Below are 18,909 nucleotides of genomic sequence, written 5' to 3' on the forward strand. Positions count from 1 at the left end.
GGCAATTAAGAGTACATCCCCACAATGCCCTATGAACGTTTGCTTTAATTTATTTTTATTTTTAACTAGTTTCAAACTTTTGATTATGTTATTATTGGGTTTTATATTTTTATGCTGTTTAAAACCACTGTAATCTATTTTTAGATACAGCGGCATTTTTTTTTATATATAAATAAAAGCTGTACAGTGAAGGTGCCAGGCACACCTCTGTTGAGGGGAAGTCTCATAGCATAGGGGCTTCCACAGGGAAGGCTCTCTCCCAGACACCACCCGCATTAAATTATATGGAAGTGGGAACTACCAAGAGGGCCCCCTTTGCCGACCACAACACCCAAGGAGGGTTCTGAAGGGAAGGAGGCTGCCTGTCAGGTATTTGGAACTTAAGTTGTATAGAGCTTCAAATACTAATGTGAGCACCTTGAATTGGGCCTGGAAATGGACTGGCAACCAGTTAAAGGCTTCAGGGAGGCTGGCTAGGGAAGGATCCAAGCCTCAGAGTCATGGAGAGAGGAGGCAAGCTTTGGCAGGCTGACCGTGCATGTGGGGCTCTCGATCTTCCCAGGTCCCAACTGCCAGACCAACATCAACGAATGTGCCTCCAACCCATGCCTGAACCAAGGGACCTGTATCGATGATGTGGCCCGTTACCAGTGCAACTGTCTTCCACCATACACCGGTAAGAGACTAAACCCTGGATCAAAAACCTGTAGCCGTGGGAGCACAGGAAGCTGCTTTCTGCTGAGTCGGGCCCATTGGTCCATCTTGTTCTACACCAGGCATCCCCAAACTGTGGCCCTCCAGATGTTTTGGCCTATAACTCCCATGATCCCTAGCTAACAGGACCAGTGGTCAGTGGTGATGGGAATTGTAGTCCAAAACATCTGGAGGGCCGAAGTTTGGGGATGCCTGTTCTACACTGACTAGCAGCAGCACCTCTCTAGGCAGAGAGTCTTTCTCAGCCCTGTCTGGAGATGGTGAATCTTGGGCCTTCTGTATGCAAAGCATCCTTTGCATGCTGCTGAGCTATGGCTTTCCCCTTAAATATAAAGTAAGGTTCTAGTCCTCATGGTGCTGAATAAAGGGCTGGTTTAATGAGAAGCATAGAAAGCTTCCCATAGTTTTCTGGGAAGAGGGGTTCATTATTAAACCGCTCTAGGAATTGTAGCTTGGGAGGGCAGCAAATAGAGGTCTCTCAGACCCCTTTAGCATGCTGCTGTTTCCAGGATTCTTTGTGGGAAGCCATGACTGTTAAAAGTGGCATGGTACTGCTTTAAATGTATCTTACAGGAACCCTCGCAAGAACCCTGTAATTTACTGCACACACAGCTACAATTCCTAGCATCCTTAACAAGCTACAGTTCCCATAATGCTTTTTTTGGGGGGGGGTTGTCATAACTGTTTAACGTGGTATGGTGCTGCTTTAAACGTGGTGACAGGTGTGACCTTAGCTTTTGTGCAAATCCAGAACTTGGGGAGGCAGAAGCACCTACGCCAAGGTTGTCTGAAGGGCTGCTTGCTCCTGTTTTCTGCCCTGAAAACAAAAGAAGCTGGAGGAGTTTTCTAAACACAGGATTCTTCCTCCCGCTTATCATTTTCACATGCTCCTGAGTGGGGAGGGGGGAGGTCATATTTTGGTTTGCTGGAAAAGGAGGGGCTCCTTTCCTACACTCACATTTTGCAGCACCTTGTTCCGTGAGAAAGCCTTCTTATGTGAACCAACTTTTCTTCAACAATTCCATTGTTCACTTAAAAAAATTAATAATAATAATAACTGAAAAAGCCTTTGCGCTCTTGCCCCTGGATGCTTTCTTTTGGAATGATGGAGGCCTCTCCCGCATCACCTGCATAGGCAGGTCCATCAGCTATGTAAGGGCAGGGATTTTCTGCTGAGCTGAGTCCTCTCTGCCCCGTTTCCTGCTTCACAAAACAGCAGCATCCTGCACACAATTAGAGGAAGCCATGACTCTTTTCCTGCCTTGGCCGGTTGCTGTGGAAACACTCCAGAGAAAAATGGGGGAATCAAATGCCCCCTTCTGGAAAACAGCAAAAGGGTCCTTGGATGGTAAGGGCCTGACAAGGGAGATAACGTAAAATGTGGGGAATATTGGCTTCGTAAACAGGAAGACAATGGGACAGTGGTGGGGAGGAGAGAAAACATGAGTTGAGTTGAACTCGCACACCCCACACATAGTGTTCCCTTATTGGGGTCTCCCTGACAGCATGCAGAAGCATGTGAAATATAGGAACGTACCCTTCCAAAACACCCCTTCACAAGGGATAAGAAATATGTTTCTTCCCTGAGAAGAAAATCTCTTGGAAAATCTCTCAAGGCTCCCAGCAAGACCCTGAAGACCCACAGGCCAAAGGGCACAGAAAAGTTTGTAGGAATGTGTGTTAATATATTGGGATTGTTTACACTGGCTGGCAGCAGCAGCCCCAGCACACGTAGGGACATAGGAAGGTGCCTTATGCAGAGTCGTTGGTCTGTCTATCTCAGGATTGTCTACTTGACTGGCAGCAGCCTGTTGAGTTGCTATGGCTGTTCCCCTGACCAAATGTGTGGACTCCCCTCAACTTTGATGTATTTACACTCCAGGGCCAACCTGTCGGGATGTCCTGGCTCCATGTGCAGACGGTCCCTGCAAGAACGGTGGCAAGTGCAGAGAATCTGAAGATTTTGAGAGCTTCTCTTGCGCCTGCCCTCCAGGGTGGCAAGGTGAGGGTTTGGTTCCCATTCCATGGTCTCCAGAGGTAACCGCATGCACGTATGTGCTGGTGCTGGTGCTGGTGCCGGTGCCTGCTTCATTCACTGCAACAGAATACAGGGATGACCTCCAGTTCAGACAGCTTTAGAAAGGGGTTTGGTGAATTCATGGAGGAGGAGCAGGATGCCAATGGCTATGTAACTGCCAGCACTGTTGGAGGAAGTAAATGCCTCTGAAGTTGCTGGGAATCACGAGTGGGTAGAGTTGCTGCGGTGGCGCTCAGGCGCTGCTTGTGGGCTTCTCATTGGGGCATTTGGTTAGCAGCTGTGAGGACAGGATGCTGAGCTAGACAGGCCCCTTTTGGCCCAATCCGGCAGATCTCTTGTGAGTGGCTTTAAATGTGGATTAGACAAATCAATGGAGAAGACTATCAAAGGCTGCTAGCCTCAATGGCTATGCTCTGCCTCAGTGGTTGGAGGCAGCAATGCTTCTAGACACCAGAAGCTGGAAACCAGAGGTAGTGGGGGTTGCTGTTGTGCTCGAATCCTGCTGGTGGGTATTCCATGATGGACATCTAGTTGGCCACTGCAAGAACAGGAGCCAGAACATTCAGACTTAATAGACTGATTCTATTTCTTCTATTTCTTCTTCTTAATAGACTGATTCTTCTATTTCTTATAAACTATTTGTTGTATCCAAGTAAGTCCTCAGAATAAGATGTGCTGAAATCAGTGGACCTAAGTTAGTCATGATCTGGGGCCTGTCGCTGCCTTTTAGCCTAGCCTACCTCACAGGGCTGTTCTGAGGATGAAACAGGGTAGTAGGAAAACCATGTACACCATGAGCTCCTTGGGAGAAAAAGGTGGGATATATATGTAATAAATAAATGAGATTAAAATAACATCTGTGTTCATTAACTTTAGGGGATATACTCGAGTAAGACTACTGTTAGATGCAACCATATATCGTTGGTTTTGTTGTTTATTTTATTTTTTAAACTTGGACCAATGCAAATTATGTTCTGCTGTGTGCAGGTCTCCCAGGTCTCAGATATTGTTAATTTCCCTCTCCTCCCCCACCCAACCCCCTCGACACAGAGATTGAGAGTGTATTGCATCTCAGCTCTAAATAATAAAGATACCCTAAACAGGCCCCTGATAGCTCCCCCCCAAAAAACCCCACCTCCCTCACTCTTTCTCTCCCTGCCTCTCTCTCTCTCTAGTGGCAGGTTACTTGATTTATTGCCTGAAGCGACAACCGCTAAATAGGTCTTGGTTTGCCTAGGATGCACCTGCCTTCCTGCAGCCCCTTGCTCTGTGGTTAGCTGTTAATCTTCTCCCTTTGCTATCTATCCCTTCTTTCTGCTGCTGGTGCCTTTCTGGACTCATTTACAAAGAGCCACTCCTTTTCTCTTAAGGACATCAATGATCGTATTTGGTGCTAGTCTCAATTGTTTTGCATGTTGTCAGTGAGCTGATCCCAAAATGACAGGCCTTCAATTGGAATTCCTAGACAGCCTCAGGACAGGCAGGAAACTCGGCCTTAAAGTCTGTCTTAAAGGGGTACACTTCCTCTCTCCCCTTTCCAGCACCTGTTTCTTCTGCTGATTTTTTTTTAGCCATGGTTTACCAATACACCACAAACTATGGATAGCACTGGGGAGCCTGTGCTATGTCTGCGCCAGGCAGATATTAAGAACATAAGAAGAGCCTGTTTGGTCAGGCCATCTGCCCAGCTTCCTGTTGCCACAGGGACCAACCTGATGGTCCAACTAGGGTTGCCAAACTCAATAGAGGACAGGACTTCTGTGCCTTTAATTGCCCTGCTCTCTTTTGAGTCTGGAAACCTTAAAGAGGAACCAGCAGACCCTTTGTTTAATTTCCAAGCAAAGTTTCTCTTTGCTGGTTTCTCTTTAAGGTTTCCAGACTCAAAAGAGAGCAGGGCAATTAAAGGCACAGAAGTCCTGTCCTCTATTGAGTCTGGCAACCCTAGGTCCAATGGGAAGCCCACAAGCAGGACATGAGTGCAACAGCAGGAACTCTCCCCACTTGCAATTTCCAGTAACTGACATTCAGTAGCATTGCTGCCTCCAACTATGGAGGAAGAGCACAGCCAATGTGGCTAGCAGCCATTGATGGCCTTCTCCATGAATTTGTACAATCCTCTTTAGCCATCTTAGGTTGGTGGCCATTATTGTTTCCTGTTTGAGTGAGTGCCACAGTTTAAATTATACACTGTGCAAAGAAGGGCTTTCTTTTATCCATCCTGACTCTTCAAACACTCAGCTTCATTGGATATCCATGAGTTCTAGTGTCCTGAGAAAGTGAAAAAAGCTTTTCTCTGCCCACTTTCTTCATTTGATAAACTTCTGTCATGTCACCTCTTCCTCGCCTTTTTTTTTGCAAACTAAAAAGCTCCAAATGCTGCAAGCTTTCTTAATAGAGGAGTCGCTCCATCCCCTTGATCATTTTGTTTATTAAATTTGTACGCTATTAATCATAAGCTTCATTCAGTATCTCAGAAAGGCACCTATATTGTGATGAGTGACAAAGATTTCTTTCTTAGTTTATGGTGCTTCAGTCAGCGGAACTGGCACTGTTACAGTTGCCACATAATACCCTTTCCAAATTTGTAAGAGCTCCCATCTTTCAGTATGGCAGCACCTACACTTTGGAACTCCTTGCCTGTTGATGTCAGGCAGGCACTTTCACTCCTTTTGCTACCTGCCAAAACCATTTTGTTTAGGCCAGCCTGTCCAGATGTTTAGGAAGTTGGTGCAAGTTTTAATCTGTTTTTAGTCTATTGCTGTTTTCAATTTTTGTATGTCTTATAATACCGCTACTTTTCTTAGTGGCAATTTTATTGTTTAATCTTTGTAAGCCTCGTTTGATATTATTCTCTTTTTTAAAAGCAGTCAAACTCTATAAATTTTATGAAATATGTAAAAATAAATATCCATTCAAATTGCCTTCTCAGGGCAAACCTGTGAGATCGACATCAACGAATGCGTGAAGAGCCCTTGCCGGAATGGTGCCGCATGTCAGAATACGAATGGTAGCTACTGGTGTGTCTGCAAACCTGGGTTCACAGGCAGCACCTGCGAGACGGACGTCGATGACTGCCAGCCTAGTAAGAGCCTCAAGGAGGCTGGGGAGTGGGTTGCCCTAGGAGACCTGGACCCCATCTCCACCAAAAATTGAAAGCACTACTGCACATCACTTTAAACAGTCAAGATTTCCCCCAAAGAATCCAGGGAGCTGTAGTTTAATAAGGAGTGCTGAGGTTTGTTAAGAGGACCCTTCCCAGAGTTACAATTTCCCAGAGCTCCCTGGGAAGAATGATTGATTGGAACAGAAAAGAACAGGATGCTGGACTTGATGGGCCATTTGGCCTGATCCTGCATGCTCTTCTGGTGTTCTTAACATGAGGAAAGGGAGGTCATGTAAAAATTCATTGACATATTGGAATGAAACTCATTCAAGCTAATAAGATCTCTGCTATGTTAGGATATCCTATACCCTTCGAGCATAAAATATTTCTGCTTGGTTAATGTAAAAGATATTCTTCTGGAAAATGATCAAGAAATAGTGTTTAACCTTTTAACTGTTGCTAAGATTGTAATAGCTTAAAATTGGGGTTGGGGTGGAAAAGTCTATCTATCTCCTGCTATGTCTGAAAGAACTGAGAACATTTGTTCCGCAGTAACTATGATTATGCTAACTTACTACAAAAGGATACATATAAACCAGAAAAACAGGTTTCGTGGGAAAATGGGCATAGTTTGTAATGTTTTGGAACACTGTTCAGTGATAATGTTCAGCTGCGTACAGTTTGCAGCCATCTGCAACAGTGTTTCTGTAAGCTCTTTATCTTTGCTTTGTTTTGTTTATTATTAACTAGATAAACAAATAACAGGGCGATGAGTTATCAAAGGCTGGGGTGAATTGTTGTGCGCTCAGTTCACACAGAAGGTTTAGGAAAGAATGTGGGAAATTTTGCAGAGGCCAAGGCAGCCTCAAAAATAAAAAAAATAAAAAACCGGCCCCCATGGAATGAGAGTCCATCGCTGCCCCTTTCCCCACTACCTCTAGATCCTTGCCACAACGGCGGGTCCTGCTCCGATGGCATCAATGCCTTTTTCTGTGACTGCCTCGCTGGCTTCCGGGGCCCCAAGTGTGAGGAGGACATTGACGAGTGTGCCAGCAACCCTTGCAAGAATGGCGCCAACTGCACGGACTGTGTCAACAGCTACACCTGTACTTGCCCTTCTGGCTTTAGCGGGATCCACTGCGAGCATAACACCCCCGACTGCACAGAAAGGTAATTCAGGAGCCAGAAATAACGTTGGAAGTCACTTTTTTTAAACAATGTGCTTGGCTATAGTCATGCTCCTGTGTGTGAGTGGGGATGGTTCATCCCAAGAGAACCAACATTCTGCACACCGCAGTGTTGGTATAAATCACACCCATCACTTGCAAATTTTTATTTTGCACAGTCTATTCTGGTGATGGGCAAGAGGGCCCTCGACCCTAATCAAATGGCCTTAGAATCATAAAATCGGAAGGGACCCCATGGGTCATCTAGTCCAAGCCCCTGCTTTGCAGGAATCTCAACTAAAGCATCCATGACAGATGGCAATCCACCCTCTGCTTAAACACCTCTAATGAAAGATAGAGTCCACAACCTCCCAAGGGATTCCTTTCCAATGTCAAACAGCTCTTACTGTAAGTTCTTCCTTAATCTCCTTTCTTGTAGCTTGAAGCCATTGGTTCGAGTCTTGCCCTCCAGAGTAGGAGAAAACAAGCTTGCTCCATCTTCCATGTGACAGGCATTTATATATTTGAAGATGGCTCCTCATATCTCCTCTCAATCTCCTTTTTCCCAGGCTAAACATATCCAGCTACTCCAACCATTCCTCATAAGGCTTTGATTGCAGAGCCTTTATAATCTTGGTTGCCCTCCTCTGCACATGCTGCAGCTTGTCAACATTCTTCTTAAATGGTGGCACCCAAAACTGGACACAGTATTCCAGATGTAAAAAAAGGCAATGCCTTTTTCTGTGTGACTGCCTGGTTGGCTTCCAGGGCTGTTACTTCCCTTGATCTAGAGACTATACTTCTGTTGATGCAGCCTAGAATAGCATTAGCCTTTTTTGCTGCTGCATCACACTGTTGACTCAAGTTCAGCTTGTGGTCCACCAAGACCCATAGATTCATTTCACATGTACTACTAGTAAGCCAGGTGTTCCCTATCTTATATTTGTGCAGCTAGTTCTTCCTGCCTAAGTGCAGAACCTGACATTCATCCTACAGCTGTTGGCTACTTGTGTACACTCTTCCTTTGTGATTTCCTCTTTCTTCCATTTCTTATACACGCCCTTCTTAAATCTCAGCTCATCTGTAAACTCCTTATGCAGACACACCAGTATTTGTTTAGATACTTCCAACTTTTCTTTCCTGTGGGAATTTTCTGCATTTGGACCTTCAATATTTCACTTAATAAACTCCCACTCATCTTGGACTCCCTTCTCTTTGAGTATTTCTGACCAAGGGATCTCACCCAGTAGCTCCTTAAGCTTTTTGAAATCAGCCTTCTTTAAGTCCTGAGTGCATGTCTCACTATACTCCGCTTTCCCTTACCTCTGTGTCATGAAACCCAGGAGGACACTACTGTATTACTTTCTCTCAAGTTTCCAAATGCTTCCACTTCTTTGATCAGTCCCTCCCTGTTGGAGAGGACCAGGTCCAAGATAGATTCCTGGCATTGTTTGAGTTCCAAAAGATATGGGGTACTTGAAGTCTCCCATTACTACTTTATCTCTCCTTTTTGAATGTTTAGTAATCTGCTCTAGGAAGGCGCCATCCAAGTCTTCACATCTGATTAGGTGGTCTATAGAAAGCCCCCATAGTAAGATCACTGTTGTTTCTCTCTCCTACAATTTTTACCCATATACTCTCAATATGCTTTCCATGCTGCACTGCAGGTCATTGATTTATTCACAAGTTTGGAGATCCTTTACATATAATGCTACTCCTCCTCCCTTCCTGTTTGGTCTATTCCTTTTGAACAGTTTATGCCCCTCAATTCTTGCATTTCAGTCACGAGTCCCATCCCACCAGGTTTCAGTAATGCTTCCCAAGTCATATTTGCCATCCTGCATTAAAAGCTCCAATTCGTCTTGTTTGCTTCTCATACTCTCCATTTGTGTAGAAACAACTGGAACCGTGAATCATTCCCTCCAGCTGCTTCCTTCCTGTAGTACTTTACCCTTTAGCAGGGCAAGCACCATCTCAATTTCCTGTGTACCAATGAAGCTACTATCCCCAATACTAGGTATTCTTCTGCCACCTGTAATGCTGTCTGCCCTCCCGCTCAGAATCTAGTTGAAAGCTCTCCTGATCAGGTATGCTAGACTCTTACCAAACACATTTTGCCAGCCTCTCTGAGGTACAACCCATCTCTTGCCAGAAGTCCTTCCTCAAAGAAGCAGAGATGGTGATCCAAGAAGCCAAACCCTTCCTGATGACACCACCTGTACAGCCAGTGGTTTGCTTCCAGTGTTTTCCTCTTTTCCTGGGCCATGATCTTCAACAGGAAGAAGTGATGAAAAGACAACCTGTGCCCCAAGGCTCTTCAGCTTCCTGCCCAGAGTCTCATAGTCCCTTGCTGTATGTTGCAGGCTAAGTGTGGCAGTATTGTTTGTACCCACATGAATCAGAAGGAAGGAGTTGTGGTCAGCGGGCTTTATAAGACTTGGCAAGTTCTCTGTCACATTGCGAATCTTTGTACCTGGAAGACAGCACACCTCTTGGGACATCCTGTTTCCTCCAAAAACTATTGCCTCTTACCACTTACTACCACCAACAGTCTTTTCCTCCTCTGGGGAGTGGCAGGAATCGTTCTGTACACTGTGCTTTCCAAAATCGCCTTGGAGTGTTCTAAGGTCTGCAGCTGCTGTTCTTGAGTCCTCTCATCTCTTTGAACTGATCAGGATATTACTGGAATAGGTTACAAAAGCAGGAACCTTATGGTTCTAGTACTTCCTCCTCCTCCTCTCAACTTGCCTTCTCCAGACTGCAGTTCCTTTTCTCCTGCGATAATTTCCTTGGAAGGTAGCAAATGGATTATCAGCATACTCATCCATGATCAGTAGCCTTGGATCTGAATGGGAAAAAACTCTGAAGTCTATCTCCTCCTGTCTATTCCTCCTATGGGGGTGACAGGAATCATTATGTGCACTGTACCTTTCACAGCTACCTTGGTGTATTCTGAGTTCCGTAACTGCTGTCCTAACTCTTCTGCCCCAGAATCAGTGTCCTAGGTGAGAGCATGGAACCGATTTCGCAGTTCTAATGACACAGCATATTCCTGACAGTCCTACTTGTGTGCGTCACGTTCCTCCAGGGGTTGGTCTCTTGCCATGAGCAATCTTCCTCCTCCCTTGGGGCGCCTGTGTTGCTGTTCTGTCACAGTCCACTCAGCTCTATCGCGAAAGTCCGCATCTTGCCCTGTACCTCAAAGTGTGACTAGGTGGACCTCAGGCTGCTGGACCTTCTCTTCCAGCAAGTCAACCAGTTTGCACTTGCTACAAGTGTAGCTTTGCAAGTTCTCCTGCAGGAAGACAAACATGGCACAAGTCTTCCTTAACATTAATTTACTTTCATTTATCTTATTGCATTTATATCCCACTTTTCCTCCAAGGAGCTAAAGTTTGGGTACGTGGTAATCCTTCAGCCCATTTTACCCTCCCCAACAACCTTGCGAGATAGGTTAGAACTGAGAGAAAGTGACTGTCCCAGATCACCCAGTGAGCTTCATGGCCAAGAGGGGCAGGCATTTGAACCCTGTGCTCCCAGGTCTGAGTCCAACACTCTAAGCACTACACCATACCGGATCTTGCTTTGTTGTCCTCTTGGGTTCAAGCCCCAATGGCAACTCTGTCAGGCTGGGTAAAACTCCCTGTTTGAAACCCTGGAGAGCCATTGCTGTTGGTGGTCAGTGTACTCTGTACTGCACTAGATGGACCCAGCATTCTGGTTTTTGCTATAAGGCAGCTTCCAACAGAGATCTTTGATGGCACAGCCAGTTTCCTTCTGCCCCTCAGCTCCTGCTTCAATGGGGGCACATGTGTGGATGGCATCAACACCTTCACCTGTGTCTGTCCACCTGGCTTCACGGGAATCTACTGCGAGCACGACATCAACGAGTGTGACTCCAAGCCCTGCCTGAATGGTGGCACCTGCCAGGACAGCTACGGGACCTACAAGTGCACTTGCCCCCAGGGCTACACTGGCCTCAGTTGTCAGGTAAGGGGGCCAAGACCCCACTGGATGCCAAACCAGTTCTGCCTGCAGAGCCTGACCTTGAGTGAGACTTGCCTTTCCCTATTCATTTGCTTCTGTTGTTTCACTGGAGGATTGGGGTGGGTGGGCTCACAGAGTGAGGAGCAAATGGCTGAAGTGTTGAGGTCAGAGCAGAGAGGCAGCAGCCCTGGTTCACACATAGCACAAACTCATGGTTTGTTTAGCTTGCCTATGTTTTGTTTGACTGTTGAACCCCACCTGGCAGACTTAACAGTGGTTCGTTTTACCTGGCAACAAACCATGATGTGAAGCCAAGGTACACTGCTGGCTTGAGAATAGGTCAGCATTCTGTGCATTCCCTATCAGCCTTGCTTAACTCTGGTTCTTTGACAACCCCAAAGTCACATGGCAAGAGCAGCTGGAAAAACGAACCAAGCATCGGTGAAACAAACTGTGGCCTTCTTTCTTGTCTGTGAGATGATTTGTGTTTTGCCGAGCCAAACCATGGTTAACACAACAAAACATTGCTTAGCCATGGGAAATCATGTTGCTTTACTACAACTCCTGTTGTCAACATCCATGGCTAAGGAGATCAGGTTACAGCTTGAGCTCCTGTGTGGGAAAGTTACAGCAATCATATAAAGTAAACATTCAGCCACATGCAGCATCTGTGCCATGCAGAGGATTTATGCTAACATCTCCCCTGAATCCTGAAATGGAAAAAGATGCAAATGTGAGAGCATCATTAAGAGAAGTGAACAAACAGTTGTCATAAACAAAGTAGGACTTTCCTGCTGTGCATCTCTCTGAGACTGGATTTACCAGTTTTGGCTTCCAGGGGACCAGAGCAGTTGCTCTGTTGACAGAAACAGTGTAGACTCCCCTCTGCCCTGGCATCTTTAGGGCCGTGTCCTTCAACCAGCTGCGCAGGGTTGAACCCACAAAGCCCCCTCTCTGTACCACCCTACCCTGGCCCTGGAGCTGTTGCACCCACAAACCTTGTGATTCTTCACCCCCAGAACCTGGTGCGTTGGTGTGACTCCTCACCCTGCAAGAATGGCGGAAAGTGCTGGCAGACAGACAACCTGTACCGCTGTGAGTGCACCAGTGGCTGGACTGGACTCTACTGTGATGTCCCCAATGTCTCCTGTGAGGTGGCTGCACGGCAGCAAGGTAAGAAGGCCCCATCCTGCTTGGTCTGTCCCCCCTCCTCTGTCTGGAGGGACCCAATAAGAAGCATATGACAGGTGATGGTGATGGTGATGGTGATGATGAACACCATATATAAACACCCATTCCTTTAAAGAAACAGTTCTATCCTAAAAGCCTCCTAGAATAAAAACAGTATTCACCTGTGGAAGTGTGACAAGGAAGGAGCCGGTCTGGCTTCTCTTGGGAGGGTGTTCCATGGTCTGGGAGTAGACACCACCAAGGAGGCATTCTCCCACACCTGTTACTTGTACCTGACTTCCCTCCCATACCTTTGCAGGCGTCGAAGTGGTGCACCTGTGCAGGAACTCTGGGCTCTGTGTGGACAGGGGCAACACCCACTCTTGCCAGTGCCAGGCCGGCTACACAGGCAGCTACTGCGAGGAGCAGGTGGATGAGTGCTCTCCGAACCCGTGCCAGAATGGGGCCACCTGCACAGACTACCTTGGGGGCTACTCGTGTGAGGTATGGTTGGTGCTCAGAAGGGAGGTTGCGTGGGGGGGGGCAGTGGACACAGGGTGAACCCTGCTTTACCTGGGTTTGTGCATCGCTAGCGGAGCTGGGTACATGTCCTGAGATGTGGTGGAACATCAGAACGAAGTACAGGACATCCCTCCATCATAAATATTTCCACAATGCTGGGTAGTTTACAGCCACCCTGCAAAGAAGCCACAGTTTCCAGGGAAAGGGGTACATCGTAACTTGGTAGCAGAGCACCTCCTATGCCAACAAAAGATCCAGGGTTCACTCCCTGCCAGCACGTCTGACAAAAGCTAGGTAAAAGATGGAGGGCTGTCCTTCATTGGAGGCTTAGAAGCAGAGGTTCGAGGGCCACCTGCCATGGATATTTTAGCTGGGATTCCTGCACTGCATGGGGTTGGACTAGATGATTCTTGGGGTCCCTTCAAACTCTACAGCCCAAGATTTGACAGTCTGGCTGAGGGGCAGCATCTTTGCCCCTGCTTGTGTCAGCCTCCTTTTCCCAGTCCATGTAATGTATTTCAGCGGGCAGAGGCAGCATTTGGGTGCTTCCCTTGCGGACTTCAAAGCCAGCTGAAATCTTAATGCTACTGTAGAGTGGAGTGGAATTGCACCTAAACATCTTTTGGCTTGTCGTAATGAAAGGCCAAGTAGTGCAAGTATTTTTTTATTATGGCTAGGCAGGCTTGATAATCACTTGACCATGAGCTTCAGAAATATTCCCAGCACACCATGCCTTGCCCCCTACAAGTTCCCACCCCAGTCTCTGCCCCCAACCTATTTCTCCACTTCCCTCGGCAAGATTGCACAGTTCAGCCTTGGCCAGTCCAGCGGCTCGGATGCTTGCAGCTCCTGTGACATTACAGCAGCTCAGGCACTAGCCGGTGGAGAAGCCACTTTTGGTGGGGTGGGTGATTTGAGGAAGGTGCAGTTTGTCTATTTTTCATTTGGTTGCATTTCTTTTAATATACTACAAGTTGGTTTTGGCATTTTCCATTGTGGGCTGCCCTTTGAGGGGCTGCCTTCAAAGGTGGGAAGGAGAAAATCCTCCCACCCCACTAGAACTCATTTCAACTCCGGAATATTGAACTGCCCTTCCTTGTAGTGTGTTGCTGGCTACCACGGGATCAACTGCTCAGAGGAGATCAACGAGTGCCTTTCCCACCCCTGCCAGAACGGAGGGACCTGCATTGACCTCATCAACACCTACAAATGCTCCTGTCCCCGAGGAACTCAAGGTAAATGTGGGGTTGGGTGAAAGCAGGGGCATGGGCAGGTAGGGAATGACTTAGACTTTAGGGATGTCCCACCTGATTGAGGGGTGGTGGTGGAGGGCTCTACAATTAAGAATTGTAGAGTTAGAAGGGACCCTGAAGGTCATCTTGTCCAACCCCCTGCAATGCAGGAATGTCAACTAAAGCATCCAAACTTTGCTTAAAAATCTCCCAAGGAAGGAGAGTCCACTACTCTTTGGAGTCAGATCCAATTTTGAAAAGCTCTTGCTTCCTTTCTTTTTAAAATAATTTTATTAAAGATTTCCATGGACTACAAAAGAACACACAATCTCTCTCTCTCTCTCTCTCTCTCTCTCTCTCTTCAGATTATAAAGTCTTTTGGTTTACGTTCAGTGTAAGACAATATGGTATCCAGAGCGAGGGGGAGAGAGTAGAGGGGAGAGGGTGGGTGATAAACCTACACACTTTTTTTCTCATTTTTCCAACTTTTTATGAAATATTTTCTTGGTTTACAAAAGTACATGCATTGTCTCTTTTTCCAGGTTGTGCTTTCTACAGATCAGTTACATTTGTTGTGAGACATTAGTGTGTTGTATACCGTATAAGGCTGGGGGAGAGGGGGGGATGGGGTGGTAAAACTTATTTCTTTTGCTTAGTGTATTTGCTTTTTGTGGCAGTGTCACTTGAGTAGTTTCTCTTTCTATTCGCTTATTGTATTTCTTGTAGTGAGAGAAGTTGGTGGGGCAGGGTTTGGTTGGAACAGCTCTTACTTTCCGATGTTAAGAGCTGATTGACAGTAGGATGGACTCCCTTGGAAGGTGGGGGACTCTCTTTCATTGGAAGTTTTAAGCAGAGGTTGAGTGGCCATCTATCATGGATGCTTTAGTTCAGGCATCCCCAAACTGTGGCCCTCCAGATGTTTTGGCCTACAACTCCCATGATCCCTAGCTAACAGGACCAGTGGTCAGGGATGATGGGAATTGTAGTCCAAAACATATGGAGGGCCAAAGTTTGGGGGTGCCTGCTTTAGTTGATATTCCTGCATTGCAGAGTATATGGCTCTTGGGATCCCTTCCAGCTCTCCAATTCTACCACCAGAAAGTTCTTCCTGATGTTTAGTCGGAATCTCCTTTCTTGTAACTTGAAGCCATTGGTTCGAGTCCTACCCTGCACAGCAAGCTTGCTCCATCTTCCATAGGACAGCTCTTTAGATATTTGAGGATGGCTATCATATCTCCCCTCAATTGTCTCTTCTCCAGGCTAAACATACCCAACTCCCTCATAAGGCTTTTCCAAACCCTTCATCATCTTGGTCCCCCTTCTCTGCACACATTCCAGCTTATCAATAAACTTCTTAAACTGTGGTGCCCAGAACTGGACACAGTACTTGTGGATCACTTACTGTAATTAAAATGGGTTTTACAGGTGCATACTGTTAAAAGTTTTGGTGTATGTACAGGAATACAGGTTTTCAATTCATTTGTTTTGAGGGGTCGGGGGTGCCTCCAGGATATGTAAAGAAAATGAATGAATGAATGAATGAATGCCAGGCCAAGTTGTAAGCAGGCCTCTTGGGATCCAGCTCTCACCTTCTTCTGCTCCCCATCACTCTCCCCACCTCAGGAGTGCACTGTGAGATCAACATAGACGACTGCAGCCCACCCTTTGACCCCAACACCTTCACCCCTAAGTGCTTCAACAACGGGCAGTGTGTGGACCGCGTAGGGGGCTACAGCTGCATTTGCCTGCTGGGCTTCGTTGGGGAGCGCTGTGAGGGTGACGTCAACGAGTGTCTGTCCAACCCTTGTGACCCGCTAGGAACCCAGAACTGTGTGCAGCGCATCAACGACTACGTCTGCGAGTGTCGTCTGGGATATTCTGGTGAGCACCACAAGGTTCCTCAAGAAACGTGGTTCTTGGTGTTTTTCCTCCCTCTTGCTTTTTCTCCAAGAATTACTGTCTGATGTTGACAGTAAAGGTATTCTCCAGTCCTAATGAAAACATCCAGTTTAATATAGGTGGTTCATAATAATAATAATAATTTATTATTTATACACCGCCCATCTGGCTGGGTTTCCCCAGCCACTCTGGGCGGCTTCCAACAGAAAAATGAAATGAAATACTGTAATCAACTAAACATTAAAAGCCTCCCTAAGCACGGCTGCCTTCAGATGTCTTCTAAAAATATGGTAGCTGTTTTTCTCTTTGACATCTGATGGGAGGGCGTTCCACAGGGCGGGCGCCACCACCCTGGGTATATGAACTTTGGGTTCATATACCCAAAGATTATAAGCCATGGGCTGTATCTAGTAAGAATATAAAAAGAGATCTTCAGCTGGATCAGGGCAACCCAGCATTCTTTTCCCACATTAACCAAATCTGGTACCACAGTGGGAAGTCCACAAGCAGTACCCAAACGCAACAGCACTTTCTCCTGTGGTTTCCAGCAGCTTGTATTCAGGGGCAATCTGCTCTGACAGTGGAAGGAGAACATAGGCACTGATAGCCTTACCCTCCTCCATGTCTTTGCCCCCTCCCCCTTTTAAAGCACCCCACCTCTTCTTATGGGAGCGGATTCCAGAGTATCTATGCACTGTGTGAAAAAGTACTTTGTTTTTGTTTGCCCTGAATTCTCCCAAGTGCATAGACTATCTTAGCTGGAAGTCCTACTCCCTGCCTTTTCCCATCTGGCCTGGGGTGGGGGGCAGGGCCCTGACTGACTCCCAGCTACAAAAGGTAAGGCTGCCGAACAGACTTGTGCTGGGGTATTGCTTAATGGAGGTTGTTGCTGTTCCTGGTATTAATTTTTTTCAGGCTTATTTTACATTTATGTGGAAATTTTTTGGGTTTGCTGTGTGCTTTCCCCCCTGTGTTTTATTTATTGTTCATAGCTATTTTTGTAATTGTGTAAATCTTCTCATGTTGTAAGCTGCCTTGACCATAGTTTTAACACTGCAAAGGCAGTATACAAATAAAATTATGATTGTTAAACTCTGGAACTCCCTCCCACAGGAGGCAGTGATGGCCATAATAATAATAATAATAATAATAATAATAATAATAATAATAATAATAAATAATAATAATAATAATTTATACCCCGCCCATCTGGCCGGGTTCCCCCAGCCACTCTGGGTGGCTTCTAACAAAATAATAAAATACAGAAATCCATCAAACATTAGAAGCTTCCCTAAACAAACCACAAACCTAGTCTGCTTTAAAAGAAGATTAGACAGATTCAAGGAGAGGGCTAGAGATTGCTGCTAATCAAGGAGGCAGAAATGCTTTTGAATACCAGTTGCTTGAAATCACAAGAAGGGGAGAGTTCCCTTGTGCCCAGGTCACTAGGGTTGCCAGACTCAATAGAGGACAGGACTTCTGTGCCTTTAATTGCCCTGCTCTCTTTTGAGTCTGGAAACCTTAAAGAGAGACCAGCAGACCCTTTGCTTGGAAATTAAATTAACTAGTAAAAGAGTGTGCACATGAGATTTCAGAGGTGGAGAGATGCAGCTGTTTTACTCTAGAGGTCTGGGGAAAATGTTGGGGGTGACGGTGAGGCAACCTGACGAGGCTTTTTCTATCCCCTGTCCAGGGCGTCACTGTGAGACGGTGGTAGACGGCTGCCGGAACCATCCCTGCAAGAACGGTGGGACCTGTGCAGTGGCCAGCAACACACAGCACGGCTACATCTGCAGGTGCCCTCCGGTGTGTAGCCAGCTTTTGGTTTTAGGGGACGGGCTGTGGGGTTCAGAGACTGAAGCAGCTTCTTGGGCTGCGTGGGATTATTTACGCCCCTTCCTAGCCAGCATCTGTTTTGGATGCTTAGGAGTTGCTGGATGAGGAAAGGCCGTAGTTTGGCGGTAAATCAGCTATGTTGCATGCAGAATATCCTAGCTTCAATCCCCAGGTTCAATCCCTCCAGGAAGAGCTGGGCACATCTAGTGAGTCTCAAACCTTGGAGAGCCCCTGCAAGTGAGTGTAGACAATATTGAGCTAAATGGATCAATTGCACTGACTTGGAAGAACACGGCTTCCCATGTTTCTGTTTATTTCATCCTCTTATTCATAACTTTGAGGACCAGAACCCTGCTTTATTCTTAGGAGAAGGGCCATAGTTCAGCAGGTAGTGTATCTGCTCCACACGCAGAAGTTCCCATGCATATATATGCCACCCTGCCAGGCAAGTGTAGACAGGGGAGCACATGATCTCTGAAAAAAGCACTGATTCTGCTCACCTGAACACTAGGAGACTGTAGCAGCTATCAGTAAAGAGTATGCTGACCTCTACTGACTTCAACATAAACTGCAAATTTAGGGTTGCAACCAATGCTAGTCCTGCTCAGAGTGGACCCACCAAAATGTGCAGACTTAAGTTAGTAATGCCCATTCTTTAGTTGGGATTCTAGCTTTGCAGGGGGGTGAGCTAGATGCACCCCCACCACCACCAGGACAAAAGCAGGAGCCAGACCAATGGCAAGGCAGGTAAAACTTTTGCCACCACGTTCCTGCTTTGCCTTGCCGCTACTCCCCTCTGAAGGGAGATAATGAACAGTTCCTGGAGGAGGACACGACCAGCCCACTGCTGATATAAAATAGTTGGCTTGACAACAGAGTTTGGGGCGGGTTGATGAGGTTAAAAGTTGGAGAAATAGTTGGGGAAATCTACTCATTCCTGGGTAGGAAATCTGCTCGTTGTGGGTGAGTGTATTCTTGATTTAATTATTGGACAATAATAGTAAATGTTGTTTGTTATTTATATAACAGGTGTGTTTTTTCTTGTGTCTTTTCATAAGTATTAAGTTAGACCAGAGCTTTCCAAACTGTATCGTGACACATTAGTGTGTCGGCTGCAGTGTGTAGGTGTCTCATGCAAACACTCCCTGTGCTCCTCCTGGGGCTGAAAGGGGGTTAGTTTAACCTCTGGTTTGCTAGGAAAACTGAATTACGGTGTCACAAAATGATGCATGCCTAAAAAAT

The 18,909-nt window shown here is 46.3% G+C and overlaps 1 protein-coding gene across 1 annotated transcript in view; it reads left to right on the forward strand.

Moving 5' to 3' along the window:
* The window catches only part of NOTCH1 (notch receptor 1), an 87,339-nt gene that overhangs the window by 57,621 nt on the left and 10,809 nt on the right, over positions 1–18,909 (forward strand). The window contains exons 14-23 of the mRNA XM_060270314.1: positions 563–676; positions 2,597–2,716; positions 5,682–5,834; positions 6,797–7,025; positions 10,810–11,011; positions 12,028–12,181; positions 12,498–12,682; positions 13,803–13,935; positions 15,556–15,813; positions 17,525–17,637. Of these exons, the coding sequence (XP_060126297.1) occupies positions 563–676; positions 2,597–2,716; positions 5,682–5,834; positions 6,797–7,025; positions 10,810–11,011; positions 12,028–12,181; positions 12,498–12,682; positions 13,803–13,935; positions 15,556–15,813; positions 17,525–17,637 (1,661 nt within the window). The remainder of the gene's footprint in view (positions 1–562; positions 677–2,596; positions 2,717–5,681; positions 5,835–6,796; positions 7,026–10,809; positions 11,012–12,027; positions 12,182–12,497; positions 12,683–13,802; positions 13,936–15,555; positions 15,814–17,524; positions 17,638–18,909) is intronic.

This window comes from Zootoca vivipara, chromosome Z, assembly GCF_963506605.1.
Source record: "Zootoca vivipara chromosome Z, rZooViv1.1, whole genome shotgun sequence".
Classification (NCBI taxonomy): Eukaryota; Metazoa; Chordata; class Lepidosauria; order Squamata; family Lacertidae; genus Zootoca; species Zootoca vivipara.